This window comes from Anopheles stephensi, chromosome 3 (assembly GCF_013141755.1).
Source record: "Anopheles stephensi strain Indian chromosome 3, UCI_ANSTEP_V1.0, whole genome shotgun sequence".
Lineage (NCBI taxonomy): Eukaryota > Metazoa > Arthropoda > Insecta > Diptera > Culicidae > Anopheles > Anopheles stephensi.
Window position 1 is genome coordinate 64930401 of NC_050203.1, and position 19791 is coordinate 64950191.

At 45.0% G+C, this 19791-nt stretch overlaps 1 protein-coding gene across 1 annotated transcript in view; it reads right to left on the minus strand.

Moving 5' to 3' along the window:
- The window catches only part of LOC118511674 (mucin-5AC), a 141010-nt gene extending 121497 nt beyond the window's left edge, over positions 1-19513 (minus strand). The window contains exon 1 of the mRNA XM_036055033.1: positions 18383-19513. Coding sequence (XP_035910926.1) covers positions 18383-18440 — 58 coding nt within the window. The 5' untranslated portion in view covers positions 18441-19513. The remainder of the gene's footprint in view (positions 1-18382) is intronic.
- Between the last annotated feature and the right edge of the window lie 278 nt (positions 19514-19791).

Below are 19791 nucleotides of genomic sequence, written 5' to 3' on the forward strand. Positions count from 1 at the left end.
ATATTTCAATTAATAATGCTTCTCAACATATGATCGATTTAAGGCAACATTTAAGCCACATAATTGAATGCCTCTTCCACACCTAAACCTATTTGCTCAAACACACTTGCTCAACCTAATGTCAATTTCCCTTTCAGCCCATTAACACAGGGTCGACCAATACCTTCACGCACCTGAAAACGAATGGGAAAACAGCTTCGAACCCTTCCGACCGATTAAATTCAATGATTCCTCCGCAACAAAACCACCCAACGTGCGGCAAAAGGGCGCACAATTTCCCCGGCCGCACTGGGCAGAGGAAAGTGAAACCAACTCCCTCAATCCGATCCGTTCCCATCCAATTTGAAATTAATGACCCGAGTGGGGGCCCGGGTCGATGAGACGGTTAAAACTGTGCATTGCTGCACACATTCTGATTGAAGTTCGATCGTCGAATCGGCTCATCACATTGCCGCATCCAATCACCAACCCGGGCGGATGAATTACCACCACCCGATCGAGGGCATCGAACGAACCTCAGCCGCGGAGTGCATTGGCCTGGCCCGAGCCAGTGTCGTCACAGAGCGGCCGGATTGCATCGAAGCCCTTCTGGTTCGGGCCCGTGTTTTTGCATCCGGTGCAGGGCAAAATTGCATCTGAGCAGGTGCGTTTATGCAACCGTTATGTGGTTGGCTGGATGTCGATCGCGATCTTAATCGAGATCGGCCTTACGTTGGTGTGATTTTTCCAGTTTTTCATCAAGAGATAATGAGACCTGTGTTTGTGATAAGCGATGCCGGAGAAAGGGGTGGTTCCCTCAACAATGTAAGCTTTATGTCGTTTTTCTCGCGCTCCTGAGTGCGCTTATTTGTTTGTTGAGATATTGTTTTACAAAATATTATTTAAACTACTGTTCTGCTTTTATAGTATAAAAACTAAGGAAAACATCCGGTAATGTTCACACCACGTTTATCATTATGGAAAACAACGAACATCTCTCATCATTCAACAATTAGTTACGCACGACGTTACCGGCAGACCACCCCGATCGAAGGATGAACCATTTTTTGATAATTTAATTTACTACCAATACTGATCTCCCTTCTTCCTTTCGTATTCCCCTCCTGCCCTGAAACCTGACGAATCGTTCACCGTTGGGCTTTATTAATATCCGTCGCTTCACTGCTTCCCTACCACTTATGCTAGCCGCTTGCTGGCACAAATTAATCATAATCTCATGCTCGTCGTTGGGATTTTGAAAAACTGAAACAGAAAACAACGATCAACCATCACCACCGTACGTGGTGCCATACGGCGAACGATCAATCAAGAGTGGCGTAGCCGGGAAAATGAAAACTCGCGCGTTTGCGAGCGGACAGCTTCTTGCTACTGGTCACGCACCGAAGGCGAAGATGGTCGAGATGCTTGTGTTTTTTAAAAGATTCATCGCAAATCACGCACCTCCCTCCAAAGCAGCACCGGTGGAACCGTTTTCTTTCGGATTTTCTTTCCTATCGCTTTACGCTACTGCACGATGCAACGCTGTGGTTCGCGAGTGATGTATTATTAATATTAAACATTAACGCTCTGGGACGGTAACCGGCCGGTCGGTCTGTATTACGAAACGGTCTCGGGATTGATTGAAGCAAAACCCATAAGCAACATGTTTCAACGCTTAGGGCGGCGTACGTTGTAGCTACGAGCCTAACGAAAATAAAGTAAAAAAGCAATAACAGGTGTTTTTTGGTTGCTGCTTTTCTAACAATTTTTCACAGTTAATGGGCAGGAAACATTGGTACACGTTTTACGTGCTTGTATCGGCGTTCCTGGGTGTGATTAAATCAGCTATAAAACAGCTTAAACACCGATGTAAGCGCGCTTATCAAAACAGTGGTACGATCATTGTGCTACCGGCTGTCATCGCGAAGCAAAGGTATGAAATTAAACCGCTTTTAAACAATGTATTAACGGAAATTTTGTTCCAAATTTTTAGCTGCCGTACCACTCTGCAGCAAAAAAGTTCATCGGTTACTGGAGCAAACGAAACGAATAATTTGCTCGATCGTTCGTTTGACTTGCGGTATCAGTAACCTATAACCCCCTGACAGAGACAGACATCATTATCGGTGTTGGGCGACCGTTTGACCCGACACGGACCAACCCGGCGGATTTGGAAATCACTGCACCGCAAGCGATCGTTAGTTGGTCGCGTTTCGTCAGCCACCGAACGAGACCAACTGTTCTCTTCGCTCGGTAGTGAAGATTACCTGTTCTGAGGTTCGCTTAACGCTTTTGCACCATAGTTTTTTTTTTTGCCTTTTACGTTTCGATTGCACAATACTTCACAAAATTCGTGCCAAGTTACACGAGCTTGGAAGCAGTGAGTTCTACTCACTAGACTAGAGCTGTACTTTGGCTTTCCTGGTACGATTTCGTGTACAAATAAAAACATTGCACCGAGCACCTGGCCAACTGCCTGGTAGTGCATCAGGACGTGAAGGTCGAGGAAACGAGCGCACCAGCCACCAACGCTACCGACCGAAAGTTCGGAGCCAGCAACCTCTGAACCGACGATGATAGTGTAGCAATTATTTGCGGTGGAAAAGTAAACACTGGAAGGCAAGTAGAAAGGCTGGACATGCTCGTCACAGCTAGACTTGCTGTAGCTACCAATTTCGTACACTGGCAGCTGGTGTGTCGACTTGCTTCGTTGGGAAATGGATTGAGGGGTATCTGCTAGGGGCAGGTTTGCCTGTTTGGACCAGTGTGAAGAAGATTTTGTTACGGTTAGTAAGCCTCTAGGAATGGAGGCATGCTAAGTGCACGATCGTGTAAGCAAGTGCATCACTCAACGATAACTCTGATTTTGACTGATGGAGTTACCTTCCCATTAAGAGCTAGATTCAGGAGGTAAAGTCTTGGTGCAAATTTGCCTCGTAAAGACTACGCATGCACTTCTCACATATCCTAAAAGTGAACCTTCCCCACAGTTCTGTAAAACTCAACCACGTTCAACCTAAATCCCAACCTGAATTCAACTCTCGTACTGCAACCAATCCGTTCAGTGCAGATCTTGCTGCATCTAATTTCTCAAAGGTCTTTGAGGTAGGTACAGTTTGCAGCAAACAGAGCCTCTAGCCGAAAGGGAATAGCAATTAGGAAAATAGGTTAGCAATTGCAACGCCAACGTCCAACAGCTTCAGAGGGACCAACGGAACAGATTCACTTTCAGCTTCAGTCAGCTAGCTTCTGAGCTGGCCCAGTTGCTTCGTTGCCCTACATTTCGCAGGTTTTTGAAAATGGAATTTCTACACCAACTAGATATCATTTAGTGGCCTTCGAACAAGAATATCCGAACAAGAGCTTCGACTAGCAAAAAACTATCTTATCATCAATAAAATTACTCACTAGTGATGTTCCACTAGATCCACCGCGTAAGATCATCTAACCGATTCGACAACTTTCAGTCTCATCCGCTTTTTCTCATTCCACGAGCCAAGCTTTCCGTTCCAGTAAGCATTAACACACCTCATCTTCAAACTGCGGTGCGCCTCGGCATGCTGCTCATCTCTTCCATTAATCTCACGCTCGTCGCTCTCCGGTGCACCGTTACAGTAAGATTGCGGCACAAAACGCTTGTCCGATCTGCACACCCACCGCCAGCCAGTTTGCCAGCGTCCACATTTCTGTAACACCGCAGCGATGTTATGCTTCAATCAGGACTGGTTTCGAACCTGTCATCGGCGTCTATCGATGGAAAGGCAGCAACCGTTTATGCTCTCACTCACACTCGAGGGCTACCCCTATCGGCCCCGAAGCGTTGTCTTTCGTGAAACTCGTGGTTCAATTTCTAATTTTGCTTTGCAAGTGTTGGTACGATTAGCGGATCCATGCTGCGGCTCCGTTGGAACAGCACCTGGGATAGTACACCAGGGATTCGTCGATGGCAGTAGGTGCGTCAAGCCGGGCGACCTAACTGCACCTGATCTACCACCTCCTGACATGCGACGGGTTAATGCGACAAATATGCTAATGGGTGAGTGTGTGGGCATCATTTGTTCGACAAAGTGTTTGCAAACGAGCATCCTTGGCGACATGGGTTGCTATTGTTTTGGGAGATCGTGAACGAGGATCTGGCTTGTTCACGAAAGCATTTGTCACGCGAATTGTGACAATAGGAGCGAACACAAATGACGGCTGCACCCATGTTGGAAGAAGAGCAGCTTCTTGAACGAATCTAGAGGATCGGTTAAGAAGAATTGTTTTTTAGCCACGTCATTTGGATTATTTGTATAAAATTCACGAAAAACCGATCAGCTCTTCTTTAGCTCCTCGGAACTCTCCTCAATTTCATGCTCGTCCAGCTGTTTGCTACACTTGCTTTTTCCCATTTCAAATCGGTTGGTGATCCTTTCCATCCTATTTCCGATCAATCAATCGGGTTGATCGATAAGAACAGATGAACAGATGATGGATTTCTTCTCATCCATTCCCAAGATGAAGATATTTCTGGACAACAGTATTTTTAATTTGGGGAAAGCATGTTTTTGTCCGGTTTTTTTTTTTTTTTTTGTTTGACAGGGCGTTCGATCGGAAGCGATGAAAATTGGCACATGACCAGCCACTTTTTTCCCTTCACCTCCCAACGCCCGACGCTCACAAGTGAACGTGGTGAATTGGGGAAGCCAACCAACGAGCCAGCCTAATCATCGCTCCAGATCAGTGTAACGATCCTGGGAAACATTTAACTACCAGCAGGAGGTACCAACGTTTTTTTTCTATCTGTTGCTCTCTTTAACCACAAGTCATTGTGTCCACTTGCTGGGATGCTGAGGTTTTCGGGAAGCAAGCCGGGAAAAAGCCCAACCCTCTACCAAGCGGTACAGTTAGCTTCCGATAATATCCGCCATATAATTGACCACGGTTAAGTAAAGTGAGGCACTTGGTGTTGGCAAAGTGCTTTTCGGGGCCGGTTTCTCATGCGGTTGCCCTGATGATAGATATCCCGTCGGGCAGAACTCATCCGAGCCGTGGCGAAAGCTTGTGTAAAAATTAGCCGATGACTTTGTCGAACGGTGCATATGGAATGTCCAGGGATTTTCGAGACCCGGTGTGGCTGGTTCCAGAGTAAAGAAAAAACCAACATAACGATGCAGTTCGAAACTTTCTTGCCGAAAAACGGGGGGGATAGCAAGATCATAACCGTACGGATCATCGCGTACAACACACCCGGACACAAGAGCCGGACAAATCCGACGACGGCCACGGTCATGTGTGAAAGTTTGTTTTGTCTACTACTCGCAGCTCTGGTGTTTTGTGTTTGCTTTCGCGTCATCCATTTTTCCTTCGTCACACACGCTACATTTGTGTTATTATTTAATGCTCCGCTTTTGCGAACCTGTCCACCCCGAATTGGACGCGTTCGTTCGGAACGGTTTAATACACACAAAAAAACCGATGACGGTGTGAGTGTGTGTGTGTGGTGGTAAATGAGGAACTCTTCTTCGTTTCTTCTTAAAGCAGTTAAACCGAGCCTGGTGACGATGGGCACCGAGCCCGATTTATGTGACGAGCGGCTGGTGAGTTTTCGCTTTTCACGTTCATTGTTCGTTTAATTGAACTTGATTTTCAGGTTCACTTTCGTTTTCACAGTCTTGCCAAGTCGTTTGGGGTCGTTTTTGTTGAGCTGCTGGGGGGAGGCTGGGTGGAGAAAAAGTATCATCCATTTGTTTGTCCTCGGGACATACGAAACCGGATTCCTCCCCGGACGCGAAACGATTTGGGATTTAATGGACGGAACTGGTCGGAGCAGTTTTGATGGGCAGCCGGCATGGAAAATCCGCGCACCTTTGCACATTTCGGATCAATTTGTGCGGAAGATCGGGCAGATCAGATCGGTCAGGGCTTGTTTAATGAAGCAAACAATAAACTTGCCAACTTTCGAATATCACAACTAGTTTCTGCATTGTTTTTAGTTCCAATTTATAACTTAGTACTGATATGCAAAATTTTCGAAAATAAGGTTTTACAAGCAGCCAACTGTTTACTGGACAGAAATATAAAGTAAAAAAGTATATTTAACACGAGATAAATAATTTAATAAAGTATTTTCAAATGTCAACTTCAAAAAATTCAACTTAAAAAAATTCATCTTTATCAATTATAACTACAATTAAACAAGAAATAAGATCTTAGCAGACAGATTTAATTAAACAAGTATCTAAACGCTGCTATTAAAATAAATGATTTACCACTATAACATCCAACCACTGTATCACTTTTACCACCCACTTAAGGATTATCTGACCAGCGTGCATAACATCTTTCCTTTACTTATATCCAAATGCCTCTGGTTCGTCGATTCAGCCACATTCCAGCCGCTCGTGAGCAGTTAATAAAGATAGCATCGTGTTAATGACGTCCGACCGCAAGCAAGAAAAATTGAAACACTTTCCTGCCGACTGCAACATTTCCTGCCATTCCAAGTGCGAAGGAAAACCACGAAAAAAAACCCGCTCCTTACTTCCAACGTGCACGTGCACAACCGCGTGTTCATTCATTAGTTTAAATAGTTTCACATCGTTCTGTCGAAGCAGCGCGCAACGGACGCCATGTTCGACATTTCCGTACGCATTTTTCCGTCTAGCCGTCGATGGAGGGAGTCGAGGTGGGTGACTAGCCACCCCAAACAAACGATTTAAGACAAACAAAAAAATGCAGGTTAAACATTTCCCTACACTCGGTTTAGCGCCTAATGAGGAAACGGACGTGTGTCTTTACACATTAATCAAATAAGTGCAGTAGAAAGCGTGGCTCAGTTCGCTTTAGCCTCGCCGCCATTTACCAAATTGTCCTTTAATCGTTTCAATTATATTCACTTTTGACTTGATTTCTTATGCCTGTTTTTCACTTATCATCAAGAGAAATCGTTCCAAGTTTGAAACCACTGTGCGTCTTTGTAGATAAATAAGTATCGAGTTGAACTGTATTGGGTACGAGATGAACTGGTCATGTTGGAGGTATTTCTGGCCATCGCTCCAGAATAATGGGACAATCTACAGATTTGAATTTTTCGAAGCTGTTATTGCTGGATTAAAAATAGAGGTGCTCCGGTGGTCGAGGCGATATTGGTGCCAGCTGGTACGGATATCAAATCCCTTTCCAGACTCCCCAGGACTGACTGAACAGGACAGGGGCAGGATTAAGTCACAGAATCATTGCTTGGAATAATAATAAAATTATCCAGTTTTACTCATAAGTTGTATAGTTCGTCTAAAGCAGAGTCGAGAAATGCGAGTCAAATACTAGTAAACAGTCCAATTCAACTTGACCAGTGTCCAAGAATATCTGAAACATTACCGTTTCATGTTGGAAATCCTCAAAGACTCTTCTGATCTTATTGTACCGTAGAAGCATTTTGAATTTCGTTCAATCAGTTTCATCACTCAAGTATAATAGTGTAGTAAGCCGAGGACAGTAGGGGTCTGTTAAAGGCTACTTCCGCACACAGGCACAGGCAGTACACACAATCAACTCGTCCCGATTCCAAGACAATGTTACAGGAGTCGTACCTCAAATCTACGAATTGCTATATCCGTAATCTTCACACCATTAAACGACATTAGATCCTGCCCGAGCCTTCAGATATTCAAGTATTTTACGCAAATACTTTAAATGGATATTATGAAAACTGATTTTACCGGAAGTTGCACAACTGTTGCGCGTGGAGCGCATCTTCCAAAAACCGCACATGTCGGCACAAGCTAAATGAAACATCGCTGCCCAACCCCAAAACGATGCGGTGGTTCCGGAATGGCGGCAAAAAAGAATGCTGGTCATAGGGAGGGAAAATAGGAAAATTGTTTTCCTCCAAGGTACCGCCACGCGAGGCTGTGGGAGGCACCATATCGTAGGGAAATTAAACAACCTAATCATCTTCGGTTATGGAATGGACGGAAGGTGGTTGAATCCGGTACGCCCAGCTCCCAGTGTGTGCCTTCGTCGGTGTGCAGGCTTTTCTCCGAATGGTCTCGTAGTTCCTCTGCATTGCCCTACTCATTAACGATGCACGAATTTCTCCGCCCGTCGTGTAACGCGCTACGGAGCCACACACGTGAACGTGCAGATGAATGCGGCAGCGTTCAACCACATACATGCGCCTGCCGCTAAATAATAATTGGAAAGGCCGACCAAGCCGCATAATATACAATTATTTCGTTATGTTGAAAACATCTTCTCCACCGTCAACAACAACAACAGCTGGTTATTCTTATTATGGTGAGGGAGTTGGTGGCAAAAGTATAAGGTTTTTTTCTACTCCTTTAACTATAGAGAACAAGCGAGGATTATTTTTGAAGGTTATCATTAACCTCCCGATATGATAAAATTAATGCTTAATGTCTTTTGAGAAAAATTGACGAGAATTCCACGGTATCAGACCACCAACCACCAACGTCCTTGAATATCCGTTCGTTTCGATTTCGCTTTCATTTTGACCTTTACGTCTTACGGTTTCCCGAAACCGAAAGCTCGCACCCACCGAAGATGGGGAACCATTTTTCATGTCCTACCGCACGCTCTTCACGACATTGACCTTGCCTGGACGAGGGTGTGTAAACGGGATTCGCTTCAACCACTCGCCAAGGAGACAAACAAACCTGACGACGAGCTGAGCAGCATCCCGACCGGAATCCAAAGAAATGCAAGAGAAATGCATCCCCAACCCACGACTCTCACACCCCACCTTCTCTCTCTCTCTCCCATTGCTCCCCCCGGTTCCAGTATGGTGGAGAGTAAATAGTAAAAATCCGAGAAAACCGGTTACCCAAGCAAACCGATCATTATCTCGGGCGGGTGTGCACTCGAAACCGTGAGGATGACGTCGCAAAAGCCCATCGTTCCATCGCAAAACGGTGCATTGCACCTCAACCCCACCCCCTTTTGGGGGGCGACAAACGCTTGGCGGTTGGTGGAGACGAAGGACAAAAACAAACGGTACTCCACGAAGACCGGCCACGAAAGACGGTGATCTGTGCTGATGGCACGTGCATCATCACGCTCGTAACGCGAGAAAGGGAAAATTTCTTAACGGCTCTTAAAGGGGCAGAGAAAAAAAAACGCAGCGAGAGATGGAAAACCGCCCGCGATGAACTCGATCTCTGCTTCCACCTTGAGCGCGTCTGATCCGAAGATCAACCTGCGCCGAACCAACGATCCGGTATCATAAACCAATCGATTGATCATCGAGGGAGAGAAAACACTGCAGCATAAAATATGCTAATGCAGGCTCTTCTCCTTTCGACGCTTCTTCTGCTACGGCTTGCCTAAATGACACAGCTAACGGTAGTTTAACAGGCAATTAGGTGCCGAATTTATGACCCCCAGAGTTTATCATAATAGTGGTAATCGAAAACTTTGTAGTTCCGTTTCCTTCCGGATATACAGTTTTCCCTCTCTCTCTCTCTCTTTCTCACTCTCGCTCTCTTTCTTTTTTGATCTTCTTCGTTATCGGCTCAATCTGAACAAAACAGATGCTTGATCGATCGTATTGAAAACATGGGTAATTTTTCCTCATTTTAAGCAACTCTTTTTTACTGGTTGCATCAATTCGATGCTAATCAACACTCTAAAGAACCGCGTTTTTGTTCGGGTCCAATTTTCGAAAATCAATTCGAAAAAAAAGTATATTTTCTCATCCTCCTAACGAACGCTCATTTTCCCATCCAGCGCTGCAGCGAAAGTGTCCCGCCAAGATTAATGGTTTATAAATATTCCCCCCCCCCCCCCCCTCCGGCGGTCGATTTTTCAATCGAAAACACTTTCTCAAAATTAAATCAACCCACACACGCGATAACATCATCTAGGGGCGAGTGGATAAATTATACCCCAATTGATCCCAATCATCCCAACTGCCTGCTTAACACACACACACACACACAGACACACACACACACACACACACACACACACACATTTTACTGAGATGTGGGAACGAAGGAAAAACTGACACCCACCAAACGAAAACCAAAAAAGCGGGGTGCAAACAAACACCATTTTCCACGGTGTACAGTCGGCGGAAAAACTGTGTGAACGGACCGTTTCTCAATTCACTAAATAATTGCCACCTTTAAGAGACAAACACAAAAGGGGGTTCACAACGCTCCAGACAACACCGCTTGTTACCGGCCGGGGTGGGGGGGGGGGGTGGCGAGAATTGGGAAATTTGGATTGGTTGAGGGTTGTGCTTTGCTAGTGCTGTGCTGAAACTTGGTGGAAATTTTTCACAACTCGCTCTGTAGTGCTATCGTTTTCATTATTTACTTTTATTCGCCATCGGTCTGGTAGGTGGTTGCTACCGAGTTGGAGCAGTTGAGCAGATAAGCATGCATATTCTCTCACGACTTGAGATTGGTTGATGGATGGATGGATGGATGGATGGATAAATGGGTCTATCAGCAACGGTGGCGATTTCAAATCGCCTGAAATCGGAGATGATTTGAAAACTATGAATGAAAAACGAGATTTCAAGAAGTTGTTCTGGCACTTTTGAAGCGTTAGAGCTTTGGAAATAATATTTTTGGAAGCTCACTATATTGTTCGGGAACTGGTCCCGAAGCATGGTTGACAAGAGAAGGAAAAGATGTAAAATCCAGACTTGTAGGTGATGAAATCATAAGCTTCAAGCGTTTGCACAGACTCTAGCGATTGAATAGTCTGAGACCTGTTAATTGTGGATTATATCCAAAAATCAATCCGAAGTCCTGAAAAACCCACATCGCTAGACGCAACAACTAATACAAGTTAAACAGTATTTCTCTTGAAGCATTAAAGCATTTATAGTCCCAAAGCCCCATTTCAGATATTCCTAGATATCTGTATCGATTTTCTCCCGACACATGTCTAGGCCCATGTCAACCATTCAAATCACACATTTACAGCTCTTCAACAAACAACAAAACCGTACGAAAACCAAACGTCCACAATTTCGACTGCCAGCATCATAAAACTTGACCGCTCTGATGGTCAACCTTCTCTCGCGTGCGCTGGTGATCGGAACTCTTACAACCTGCATCACTGCAATGTCGTAAAACGGGCCAGCGCTCGTTTTACACCGCTCAAACCCATGTACCCGATGTGTAACACTTTACGACTTGAATCACGCTACCAAAACCGCCGTTCGAACAACGGTAACAACATCTCGGGTCCGCAACATGTCGCAACACGGAATTTGAGCGTTAGTAGACACCGCTCATCGACAACCACTTACACGGTTCGAGGTTTGAAAGGTGATCGAAAAGGATTTTTTTTTGGTTGCTGGCAACAAAAAACCTATTCGATTGATAAATTAGTTAGACCGTCCCGGAATCCTTCGAGGCATTGTGTAGATTTTCCCACCGCAAATTTAGTTTTTGCGGATGCAAAATCTGAACCTTATCTCGGGAGAGGTGCCCACACTAAGTGGACACAAATTGATATTCTCAGCTCGGGCGACACCCCGTTGCGCTACTTCAAGGGCTGTTAGAATGGGTGTGCAGCTTTTTTGTTGGCAGAATTATAACAAACGCACCGTTAACGATCTTCCAACATACACACACACACATTGCCTAATTTATCTTCAAGCTTCTGCTAATATTTGGCTTGAGGCAGGGCACCAAATCTTTTGGTCAATTTTTGCCGTTCGTCATGCGGTCTTGCGGCCCGGATTCATCCACCACAACCAGATCAGCCAATCCGTGATAAGCTTGTAAGGTCGATCTGGAGCTTCTCGGCGGGGACGGACAGTTCCGTTCCGAGCACACTTTTACATCCCCAAATACCCTGCCCGCGGGTTGGGTTCCTTTGCTCCATCTGCTCCTTACATGGTGGTTTCAACTTTCATTTTTCAGGCGACTCTACCGGTTGGACCTTAGCGGGTTTTTTGTTGTTGTTGTGAGTGTGTCTCATGTGTTGTTTGTTTGCAGTGATTATCGTCGACCAGCCTTCGGTTCGGACAGACAGACAGTCGGTTGTGAGCAACGCCGTGTGATTTGCCAAGGTCAGCCACAAAATTGAGTTTGGACGGGCGTCTGGCTATCGGGGCGTCTACACAGTGCAAGGTGGCCTCCAGCAAAGGGGATATGAACGAGAAACAAAAATGAGAGCAACTACTTGCCCGATAGCAAGTTGATCGAGTGCTGTAAGCTGGGCTCCAAAGCGTAGCCAATTCAATCATTGCGAATGGGAAGCGGTTTTTCATGGGTGCTATTATAAGGCAAATATTTGAAAGGATTTTAAATTGTTAAAGCAACGCCGATTAATCAACGCAAATGGCCGTAAATTAATTGGAGCCGCATTTCCTACCAGGTGTTCTTTTACACTTCTGATTGTTGCTTGCATTGTTTGCAGAATTCATTACAATTATTTAAATATAAAAGATGACATTGATTGAATTACATGAGACCAGATGCATTTTTAAATTTAATTGATTTTTGTTGCCAATTAAAACAATCAAACAGGAGCGTTTGAAGGTCAAATCGGTGTTAAAAGCCTAAAAACGGACAATTTAAGGGAAGCATCCTTACAGCTTCTCAAACACAATAATATTTCTTTCATCTCCTTGAAAAGGGTGCTTTATCCACTTTACATTGCCTTTTCCCGCTACTTGCCGCTGTCAACTTCCAAACAAACCAATTACAATCTACCCCATGTACACGGCATATCTTTTTCATCCATGGTTGACTCTGTTACCGGTGATGTTTGTCTTCAAACAATTTCCATTTGTCCAACCGGTTTCTCTTCATTTTACCACAAACTGATATTGTCTGGAACCATCCAACAGACCCGACGTCTTTGGCAATTGTATTTTGCGGCTTCTGTTTGTTCCGACCGAAAAACGAGTTGCCAAAATCGCCCATAAACCTGTCTACCATGTATGTGAGGAAATTACAGACAATTTAGTTAAATATTGCTACTAGAAGCTAGCAAGTTGCGCTGTGAAAGGCCCATGCATTTAAGGATTACACGGTGGCCAACTCACGGGGGATGTTGAGGTGAAAATTAATATCAATTTAATACTTCACCGGCCACCGGTGTTTTGCTCTCGCTGTTGGCCGGGAGGTGTAACATTTTTGAGGCTCATCCTACTGCTTGGAACACGAAGTGCAGGAGTGAGAGCTGTTTATTTTTCTATTTACGGTGCGTTATGAGATAATGATGGTACTTAATGGGGTGATGAAGTTCGCGAACAGTGCCACGGCAGTTTGTTAACTCGAAGCATCACCAAATCGTTTTGTCGAGCTTTTCCTTCTTCGATACACACGCACACACACTCAAATGATCGTCGATGATCGATTGTCCGTTTTTTTTTAAATTTCGGTTGCATATGATTTGGTGGAGGGGAAGTAACTGCTGGAGTGTTTGTTGGTTTTTGGTTCCTTTTCTTTCTTTTACCCACATTAATTGAGAGGGATGTGCGATCGAATCAATCGTTCGATCGTTACGCTAATTGTAGGCGTGTGTTGTGAGGTAATGGTTGCGACGCAGTTTCCGGAAACAGTACGCCACCTCGCAGGAGGAATCGGTGAGGGCAGCCCTCACAACGAGCAGTGTTTTTGTTTTTGCTTAAATGCTAATATTTCTAGATGTCTTTCGGAAGGCCATAAATCAACATTTATTCTTCCTGCCTAATGGTACCGTCATTATGCAACAGTAACTCGGGTTTTGGCATGGGCAACACCGAAGAAAGTAAAAACACTGCTACAGGTGTACGCCCAGAGTCCACCAACCGAACGGCCCCATATGGTTCACAAGGGTGGAACAACTCGACCAACAATGGCGACACACACAATATCGCGCGAAAGAAACCACAAGCCCGCGTCACGACTCGGTGGAGAAAGTTATGGGCGTATGCCGGGGTATATGCACAATGGCATGGAAAATGGTTTCGCAGCTTACAACGCGTGTCCCGTTTTTGGTGACATTGCCGCCCCGACGATTGTGACGGAACTTTTCCGATGAACCACCGGTACAAAGCGGAACGTTGGTGGTGGCACAACCGAACGGCACGTGTCGCCTGGAAGGGCAGTGTCGTTACAGTTCGCTTGACGGTTTATTCCGCGTCTTTGTGACGGCGTGATGTAACGAATCAAACGCCGATTGCAAAGCTCCGTTTTGCTGTTGACCATTGTCAATCGACGTTATGTTTCAATCGACCTGAATTTTTGTCATCTAATTGATTGATCATTACAAATCATTATGGTTCTGTTACGGGGCGACCGCGACTTTTGTAACGATCATCGCACAATTAGTTGGGAAGTTGCCTTTGAAGGCTATGGTTAACGGGTTTGTTTACCAAGGGTTTAGAGTGCCAGCAATCAATTATGGTTTCATAAGCTTCCTGATGATCTGAATTGTTTGACTGTGATAGCATTGAAACATTTGCTAAAAGGTAGACTATCTCACACGTTGTCAGTTGTGAGTCATAATACTCTAGATTTGTGGACTGGACTGAATTGTTGGTTTCTGAACGAAATTTTTGATGTTTAATAGATTCTGGACTAAAAATACTTTATCCTAGAGTTACTTCTTGGGATAGATCCAAGCATAGTGCTCTGGCCACACTGTGGACTATACTATTCACTATTCAGCTCCTATATACATTATTCTTCTCCAAAAGGAGAACATAAAACCTCTTGGAAACCCCTTATCCTCATCTCCGAGAAGAAAGAAGCACTTGCCAACAATAAAATTCCGCAAAATTATTCATGCCATTGAGGTGCGATTTGCTACCTGTTGCTACCGGCCCCTAACGCTTCTATTATTTGCCCACACAACAACAACAACAAAAACTACTCGTTCCGTCTTAGATCGAGGTTAAACTCAGTACATTTACAATTCATCACCATCCCAGTAGCTGCAGGGCAAATAACTCCTTCCAACCAGGCAAACACTGGTAGCCGGAAAAACCGCATCATTAGGATTGGAGGCGAAGCTTTTCGCCGAGAATAAATGTGGTGCCCATAGAAATGTGGTGGCAGGATCAAGTTTCCACCAAAGCTGACCACAGCAAACGGGCGGTCTCAGATGCTCTTACCGCCCGGTGGGTGTCTTTATGGTTAAAGTCCGGTAGCAGCAAAACCTGTTGGGGCCGATCGTGAAAATGATCGTTTCCACCATTTGTCAATAGAAAATTCAATTGAATACGGAAAGAATTTGCAACGGGTTTTTGCGCCCTGCCACAATGATTTTTATTCAAATCGGTGCGATTATTCTGGTTTTTCCTAATGCTCCCACTTTGTTGCCTTGTGGTTTGTTGTTCAATTAAGCTGCTTTTTTGCACACTATTTGTTTGTCACATTCTCCGTGTACAGCAACGGTAGGGCAAAAGAATAAGACAGCTTTTTTTGTTTGTACGCCACTACATTTCCTTGCTTCATTTGTAGCTAGAAAAAAGCGTTCACCCAACAGAGTTGCTAGTTTTCCTATTGCATTGCCTCAGCGCAGCCTCAACTCTTCCAACCTGTTTGCAGGTGCAGGCATATGCATTTCCATACAGCGATCCGCTGTTGGCCGGGGAGTTTCTGTTTTTCCTCTCAAGCCACGGCCAACAGCTGGGCTGGGCAACGCGGGTGATGCAAAAACAGTGAAACGCGCATGAGCATATTGAGCCACACAGACGATGGTTTGAACCAAAAAGCGTTACAAAAAAAAACACAACACCGACAACACAAAACCCACCAAAGCAACAACGCCGACGATGGTGCGGTTTGTTTTCCCCCGTTTTGTTGCAGTTGGAGCACGGTACCAGACACAAGGAAAGGGAAAACTCCACTCACATCACATGCACTACATTGTCCTCGGGTTTCGGGGGGAAGCAGCGAGGCCCCGAAGCGCCCTCCGGCCTCGAAACACAATCGATCACATGAGAAATGTACGGAAAAGCACAATTCTGTAAATAAACACCCACTCGGTTTGGCGGGGGTTCCGGGGGTGATAATACAGGGTTTGTAGCAGACACACACACAAACACACACGTGCCCACCAAAATAGTCCCCATATGGTCCCCACAGCTGTGAAACGGTTGTCAACTGTGTGCGGCCGCCCGGAAATCGATCCACTAACGGGAAGGCTTTTAACTTTCCTTTCTGTTGCCTTCCCTCCGTACGGCACCGCAATCTGGGAGGGAGGTGTAGGGGGACGTTTCTTATACGTGTGGGTGGGTGTGGTGGCTTTTGTCTACCGCGAATGTACCACATTTAATGTCACCTTCCTTGCGTTTGCTTTTGGGCGACAGCAGCGATTGAGTCATGACATTAAATGTGTTCCAAATAAATCGACCAACTCGGTACACGGCCTCCCTGGTGTAAGCTAACGGGGAGCTGGCATTGGACGGTGGGGTTGATACTCCAATTCGATGCTCCACCTACGTGAACGCTTTGCGCAAACGAATGTGCGGCACACGCAATACCGCATTCCTTGGCGACGTCTAATTGCACGTACGGCTGGGCGTATTGGGAAGTTGACTGTTGCTACATTGAGACTTCCTTAATCATAACTTTTCTACCCTTAATTTTAAACTGCTTCAAGATAAGAACACAATTTTATTAAATTAAAATAAAATAAAAGCTTTGACGTCAATTAAATCACATTCTAAAAACAAGGAATTTAAAATTTCGCCTTCAGATTGACAACCAGAGGACTTGGCCTTCCATTTCAGGTTTCCTTGACTTGATTCTTACTTGCGGCAGACAGTCAATCGCTGATCTAACAATATTATCCACAAGAAAATTAAAATCAACGCTATCAAAGGATAAACTTAACCTTCTTATTACGAGCGATTGGTTGAAGAGATAATGGGAAGAACTCAGTGAAAATTAAAAGAAATCACCTCCGAACCAGCAATATCGCCTGTAACCTACAATATTAACAGACGACGGCCCACTTCCAATTGCATCACTATTTTTCCTAGCTTAATCGGTTTAAACCAACGGCCTCGTTCAAGTCCATTACGTCGCTACACTTGGTCACAGCAAGCACGGTTTATTCGATCAACTCAAATACCAACGCCACGGGCAGCAGATTTTTGCCAACTTTGCCCACATTCTGTTTCACACCAACAGTAGCCCTCCGTGCCAAAGGTGTATGTGTGCTGTGCTGACCGATTCTGTGCGGTCCAGCTCAAGGACCACGTTCCGCAAGTGACCAAATTCGGAACCCGAACAAGTCGTACGAGTGAAGTGTGCCCACCGAGAGCACAGGCCATGCATTTTAATGCTGATGCACCAGGCAGTGCGAAGTTGCAACGAGGGAGCTTTAATTACAGTGACAGTGTTTTACTGCAAGGTGCACAGAATATTACATCGGGTTGATTTTTGGAATGCAACTGAGTGAATGATTTTTTAAAGAACAATCTCTTCCATCTCGCAAACACTATAAACACTATCCAATTACACCAAAACACAAAATGCTTCATCACACGCGCGCTTCTTCCAGCTGATCTGTTTATTGCTACAACCAATCCAATACTCAACTCGAGAGGATGTTATCTTCTTCGGATTCCCTCCCAGAAGCGTTCGGTTCGTCTGGTTAGCACTTGCTGCTGTACCGGCTGCCCCGAGGCTACCTGTGATCGTCTGCCTGTGCGCATTGGTAAATAATTGTCCACCAAATAGGCTCTGCGTCAACAGGCACGACACTCGAAGTTCAAGTTCACCATAATCGTGCACGGCGTCGCGGTGACAGTAGGGGTTAAGTGGATGGACTCGCCGAAACGGAAAAACAGGGGAGTCCACCAAAACCACAGGACTATATGCTGTTGGATCTTCTGCCGCAGCAAAGTGAAAGGCGTGTGGTATTTTGGCAGGCACAATTCAATGATATTTTTCGTTAAAGGTTAAAGCCACGACGACACGTTTATGATAAAACTGATAATGGCAATTTTTCTTAACACCATTTTTTAATTACTTTTATTTCGCGAGAGTTTGTGAGGAGCTTTATGGTGGCTTAAGTGGTTTATAGCTAGGGAAGCAGTTGTTTTTATAGGAAATACTAAGAATTTTTATAGCATGCCCGTAGGGAGAACTTCGAACCACTCATATTTTGTACCAATCTCGGTTCAATTAAAAGTTTTGATTGGTATCAAAATAATCGATACTGATTGGAATAAAATATTGGAATTCAAAAGTCGGAATTCAACTAAGATACCGAACGAGTTCCGAATTAATAGCATGGATTGACTAAATGCTATAAATAAGCCTACATCACCTCAAACCTCTTTGGAGGAAATAAAGTTCTGTTAAGCTCATCACCTAGACATAAGTAGCTCTTAACTACTTATAATTCTACATTCCATTGCTCTAGTCCTTAATCTTCCGGATCTTAACATAGCCTAATTTCAATTAGATTCCCAAACAAATCCATCACTTACCTTCATTGAGCAGCAAAATAATGCTGGCAAACCAGAGCATTCCAAATTTGAACTCCATCTTGAATTTGTGGGTTGGGCGTTGAACGGATAAACAGGGAAAAATAGTTGTAGGAAAGATAACAGCTAAAAGCGCTCACTCACTCAGTCGCACACACATGCACACTTCACTAAACTTCTTTCCACAGAGCCATATAGAGCCAGCACAGCTCGAGAAAACTTATGCTTTCCTTTTTCTTTTTTTTCTTCGAGCTCCACACTACAACAGCCCTTCTATTTTCCGTTATCGTTTACGCCGCACAAGTGCTGGTCTGATGCTTCCCTGCTTCACAAAGTTTCGATCGATCGCCAACACTGACGCTTTCTTCTGTTCGATCACTTTCGAACGAAATCGAAATGCACACTGGCGCACGCGGCCTTTGGATATTTCAAAAATATTCGGCACAATTTTCCTTCCTTCGGCACGGGATGTGTGTGGTTTGGCACACGTTGCACACGCACAAATCCTGCACCGCACCGCACTCTCGTACACGCACACACACGCACACAACTCACTTTAACCCGAAATTCCTTGCATCCAGCGAAGCAAATTTATGTTTGCCTTTCGGCCCGGGGAAAAAATATTGATTTTGGGCGATTTCTTGGCTGGTTTCGCTCGACAACGCTCGAGGTAATAACAAAAAATTGAGACCTAGCACCTAGCTACACTAGTCAGGATCGTACGACGACGGTCGTTGCGAAACACTCGTCGAATCGTGGGCAATCTTCACGCAGGAATATTCTTGAATCGACGATGAATCTGGTCGTTTTGAGGTTTCGGCTGTGTCTTTCGGACGACAAATAGGGAGCCGGAGTTCCTTCGATTTTCCTCAACCGGGCAAAAGTGTTCCTAACACAAAACGGGAGCGCGCGCGCGCACACACGCTAAGCTGTATATGGCCTCCTTTCTCTCGCGGGTTTTGCGTTTTGCTAGCTATCGTTGCGCTTCTGCTGCGGGTTTGCACGAACGCACACGGAACAGAAGGAACAGACACCAGACCCCTTTAAGACACGCCGCTCCAGTGCTTCTCTAGCGAGCACTTCTCTTAAACTAATTTCATTATTGGCAGTAAATTTGCTGCGTCGCTAGCGGTGGCCACTTTTTTGCGCTGCCAGTCACCCGTGAGCTCTCCCGAGGAGTCTGCCAAGTGAGTGGTTCGGCACTTCGGCACGATCCCGAGCAGTGTTGATTCATTCGGGTAAATCTTTACCACCACGATCACGCCTCGCCACTCAGAAAAGCTTTGGTTCGAAGTTTCTTAAGTCTTCCGAGCTGTGTAGTAAATTCATTCGCACTGCTACTCGGCACAAAACGATCGTACGGATGAGTGTATTTGGTCGTGGTGGGGTAAGACGAACAGGCTGTGGTGAGT